General features: G+C 49.3%; 1 protein-coding gene across 3 annotated transcripts; it reads left to right on the top strand.

Annotated features, from left to right (window-relative positions):
• Positions 1–920: 920 nt before the first annotated feature.
• On the top strand, positions 921–4,501 carry LOC111816212. Of its 3 annotated transcripts, none has more exons than XM_023713063.1 (2): positions 921–1,474; positions 3,404–4,501. In XM_023713063.1, exons 1-2 carry the CDS (start codon positions 927–929, stop codon positions 3,462–3,464), a joined length of 609 nt encoding a protein of 202 aa, XP_023568831.1. In that variant the 5' UTR covers positions 921–926; the 3' UTR covers positions 3,465–4,501. The 3 variants fall into 3 exon arrangements, 1 of the variants encoding a protein (XP_023568831.1); XR_002820664.1 differs by lacking the exon at positions 921–1,474 and adding an exon at positions 1,896–1,976; XR_002820663.1 differs by lacking the exon at positions 921–1,474 and adding an exon at positions 2,701–2,788 and having other exon boundaries at positions 3,404–3,433.
• The last annotated feature ends 650 nt before the right edge of the window (positions 4,502–5,151 follow it).

Here is a 5,151-nt window from a genome sequence, read left to right on the forward strand (position 1 = left end):
GGCCGGCTGCGGGAGCCGGCACTGGGGCCGCGGCTCCGAGGCGGGCGCGGCGGCAGGGGCGGCTGGTCTCCGGCGCCCGGGGCTGGCTCTCCCATGGCAGCGGCTTCGCGAGAGACCTGTGAGAGGAAGCGGAGTGAGTGGGTGCGCCCCGGTTGTCTTCCCAGCTACCTCCTCCGCCTAAGTAACGCCCATCCTCAGGTCGGCCGGCACCCTCACTCACCTGGAGCCGCGGGTGCGCCTAAGTGGCCCCGGATCACCCACCAGCGTACCGTCCGGCTGACACTCGTCTCTTGATTCCTGCTCTTTCCTGCCGAGTGTCCTAGCACCTTCGGGGTTGTCACGAGATTCCGGAGCCCTGACCCTGGGCAGACTTTCCCGGCAGCGGGCGCCTTGAAGCTCGGGAAGGGAAACTTTCACCGGGCCCCGAGCCCTGCAGCGCGCGCCGCCGAGCCCTCGCGCCTCGGCTCCAGCGACCTCTCCGCTCTCTCGGGACCGCAGTTCCCTCCTCGCTCCGAGAGACGAAGCGGGCTAGAGGCGAAGGAGGGGGAGGGACGCTTTATACGGGACCCAGCTCCCGGCAAAGCGGATCTTCCTCTGTCGTTCTTGGCCTAGGCACAGCGAACGTTCCCATCTTCCCGGCGGCGGCGCACGGAGCGCCGCGCGACCTCGCGGCGGCGGCGACGACGGCGGCTGCTCGTTCCATCACCAGAGGATGCCCCGGCCGTAGCACAGACGAGCCCGCCGCGCCTTCGCCTCGGACTGGCCCGGGAGGACTCTGCATATGCAGTCTAGACTAAGGAGCCTAGGTCCGCAGCACTCCCTGCCCGCCCCGCCCCCGACACCAGCCGCTTTTGGCCCACAAGGTACCCAAGGAGAGGAAGCCACGATCGCCACCACCGCTGCCGCGCGAAAGCGGCGCCGGGAGGATGCTGCTACCCGACTCCCCCTACGCCGAGCGCCCGCAGAGCGCTCCGCCCGGCCTCTGCACGGCTCCTGCCAGCCGGCGCCGGGTTGGTGCGCGCCCCTGTCTGTCGCCGCGGCTCCGCCCCTCCACCGCTCTGCCCTCCTCTGCCGCGGGTCCCACGCCCGCCCCCCTTGCGGCGCCGGATCCGGTCGCCGCCTCCTTGGGGACTGGGGACGCGACCTGCTTTACCTCTGCGCCGCCCAGGCTTTCCCCCACAATTCGGAGGGCTCAGATCTCCGTGCATAGGGCGCGAAGGGCGCGGACGCAGGATTCGCAGCTCTCCGGCTCCCGGGACTGCAAAAGCCTGGGATTCTGCGTGGCCGCCGGAGTTGACCCCACGTTCTGCACTGGAAAAGAGTTGAAGATAAAGTTTGCGCCGAAGTCCCCTGGCGGCTGTACGCTCCAACCTTGGAGAGCATTTCCTCCGGGAACTGAAGACGCAGCACGCCGGGGAGCCTCAGAAGAGAGCGGTTCCCAGGCTCTTGACACCCGGCTCGCCCTTTTCAGTTGGTCTGTTTCTCCCTCGAAGGGGAAGTAATAAATCTTTCTGGCCCCAGAGTTAAAGAAGACACTTCAGCTTTCCTGAGGGTGTACCGCAGGGAGGCTCCTGCGCGTTTACTGGACCTGTGTACCGCGCTCCTTTAATCTCTGGCTTTGGAGTGCTGCGTCCACCGTAATTACCAACCTCCGGAATTGGGGTGTTGGAAAGGGGGCGACTCTGTTCTAATCTAAGGTAAAAACACTTGCCCCATTTTTTAGCTTTTCGAGATGAGCTCAAAGACCTTGACCTCAAAGGAGACACTGTTGGAAGTTGAAAGCCAGTTTTTTAGCTAAAGTACTTTTTGTCAAAGAGAATTCTGAACCATGGCCTCAGCTTCATCTGTAAAGTGGGGACAACTACCACCTTCTGAGGGGAAACCAACGAGCGATTGGATGTTAGGGCGAGCACTGGAAAGGTCAGACCTCATCCCAGGCCTGGAGATGAGAAGACAAATTGCTGTGGGACCAGGAGGTCAGTAGCAGCGGGTACAGCGAGGACCGCGCAGAGGCGTTTAAATTGCCTCCTGTCCCACTGGAGTAGCTACTAACAAGTTAGCGTTACTGCAGAATTATTGTTGTACTACTTAAGAGTAGCATCTCTCAGCCAGAGGACCCTCCTACATTTAAGATGTTGCTGTTAGAGCCATTGTTCTCCAAGGATTTACAGAATCCACCGAATACAAGAACTCTGGGAAAGTGAGCTGGGTCGTTTTCCGTGAGTTTTCACCTCTTTTTCAGTTTCAGGTTAAAAAAAAAAAAATTCAAATAATTTGACTTGGTCCCCTTTTCCAGGGGAAAGAAATCTTTAACATCACTCATAGAATCAACTTCATTTAAACTCCTTACCCCACCTCGTGGATTTGAAAAGGTGTAAGGAGGCGCAATGGGGCAGGAGTTGGGTAAAGCTCTAGTTTTATTTGTAGGTTTCTCAAGGAGCCTCACATGCCCCCGGAAGTTGGTTAGGACAGAAAGAAAGTGTTTGTCCCTCTTTACAGATGAAGCTGGCAGATTTTCAGTGAGAGGCTTCCCGCCTCTCTCCTCTGGCTCCTACTTCATTGCCACTGCTGCCGCGAATATCCCGGTCCCTTCTTCCTTCTGCTGTTTCAAAAACAAAACCAAACAACCCCAAACTGAAGTTCTGTTATCCCAAGAAAAACAGTGAGTTGAGAAGAAGAGAATAACTCAGTATTTTAGCATGGTTCCAAGGAAAATAATTTCTAATAGTTTTAGTTTAGTATCTGCTTCGCTGATTACCCAGTAAACTCTGAACTGCAGCTATTTAAGGTAAGAATCTTCTTTAAAACAATTTTTTGCACAGAAACAATTTTGTTGCAACTTCTAAGGTTTTCCTGCAGTTGGCAAAATAGTAAATCCATTTGCCAGACGCCCCCACCTTTGAGTGCTCAGCTGCCATAAACTTACAGGTTCTGGCATCTCCACCCTCCCCTTGCAAATATTTTGCCATTTTGCAGGGTGTTGTGATTAATTGTGAACTTTGTGACTGCTAAAGACAGAGAAACATGATAATGCCTTCCTTCCTGAATTCTGAAATTCCTTTCGTTTTAATCGGCTTATCCTGTTAGCCCAGTAATGGCCCAGACATAGAATCAGTCACATAATAATTTCATTTACAGAAAAGCCAGCCATGCCACAGCACTGTCTTTAACTTCAGCTCACTTTGGAGTTCCCTGCAAGTCGATCTTCTCAAATATGTAGCTTCATTCTCTCTGCCGCTTATTTTATGGCGAGGAAGCTGCTATTGGAGACATGCTGTGGTTTTCTTTTTCTTTTTCTTTCTTTTTTTTTTCCCCCACAGTACAGAGAATTGAGCCCAGGGCCTTCACAGTAAGGGTTGGAACTATATCCCCAGCACCTATTCCCTTTTTTTTTTTTCCACAGGGTCTCACTGAATTGCCCTGTTTGGGCTCAAACTTGTGATCCTTCTGCCTCAGCCTCCTAGAATGCTAGGATTACAGATGTGCACCACCAACCTATCAGAAGTGCGGTGGATCCACCACCCACTCAGCCTGGGAAAACTGCAAGGAGATCTTCAAGACCCTTCTGCCACATCTGAATGGGGACCTATGTGAATTTACCTGGACAGTACCATCCAGGCTTCTCTGTGTCACTGGGGGCTTAAAGATTCACCTTTGGGAAATTTCTGTCCCTGAGCACCAAGACAGATTCATTCGTTCCTTCATATTTTCAGCAAGTATGAATTTTTAGTGAAACTTAAATGCATAGAATCAAATTGAGACATTCCATCTTCAGTAGTTCAATAAAAAGGGTAACCCTTTTTATGTTTTAATATAATAAACATATTAACCCATCAAACAGAACCTCCAGAGATAACCACTCTACTTCAGTTTAGAAATTTAGATGAAATAGTCATGTTCCAAGAGGAATACTTAAAAAAAAAAAAAAAAAAAAAAACTGGCCTTAACAATCTCAAAAAGAAATATCCTGAACAATTTTGGAATTACTAAGGAACTGAAGCAGCCACTTAAAGTATTCCCATAAGAAAAACAACAGGCTGTGGCAGATAGACTTAAAGGATATAATCAAACTTTAGATAGCCTCTGTCTTCTATCTTATGCAAACTCTTCCACAGAGTACAAAATAAGAGAATGTTTTCCCAACTCATCCTACGGGGATATGAACTCAAAGGGAATTTCAGAGAAGAAAATAGACCCATTCATTGACTAAAATATTCATAAAACTCATTAAATATCAGCAAAACTAATGAAGTCAGAGGGGCAGACAGTGCACTACACCCAAGTCAAGCTTATCCCAGCAACATAACCATGACCTTAAGTATTTGCTAAGCACGTACATGATGCCAGGTGCCATCTCTCACTGTGGGACACAGGTATGAAGCAAAGCTGGTTTCCCATCCTCATGGAATTTGCTCTCTTGGGAGAGACATTCCATATACGTGCATTTTTTAAAAACAGGATTACTATTGGACATTGCTTGAACAATTTGCTCTCTGTGAAAGCCTGGGAGAATGTTTTCTCTCCAGGTGACTATCCTTAGGCACATTCTACAATTACAGACTACTGGACTATATAGGATTACTTTGCTGAGTTCATGCCCATACAATATATGAATGGCAATGGAATACCCATCTCCGACAAAAGTAAACAAAAAAGGGGGATATAAATGAAGGTCCATTTTGTAGTGAAAAAAAGTATATATCTGTATACAAAATAGCATTGATATATAGCTACTATCTCTTAGTTCAATGAGAAGAAAGTTTTATTGTAAATGTCCTACTAACCTGTTTTGAAACTCATTGCTAAATAAACTTAATATTTTTTAAAAAATGGAAAAAAAACAGGATTACTTTAAACATTGATGGGTACTAAGAAAGAAACATAACAGACTGATGTGGTAGAGTGACTGAAAGATGCTACAACACCTTTAATTGGGAAAGTGATCTGTACAAAGGGGAGGTGACTCTTGAACGAGCAGGGAACTGGGTGAAAACTGAAGGATGAGAATTTTATTTCTGTGACACAACAAGTGCAGAAGCTCTCATGAGGAATGAGGTTGGTGTATTTGACAAAGAGCAAGAAGTCCTGAGTGCTGGCGCCCAGCAGGTGAGCCCGAGGAATCCCTCCCAGTACGTTGCACCTGGCTGCAGA

This window comes from Octodon degus, unplaced genomic scaffold (assembly GCF_000260255.1).
Source record: "Octodon degus isolate 3935 unplaced genomic scaffold, OctDeg1.0 scaffold00028, whole genome shotgun sequence".
NCBI lineage: Eukaryota > Metazoa > Chordata > Mammalia > Rodentia > Octodontidae > Octodon > Octodon degus.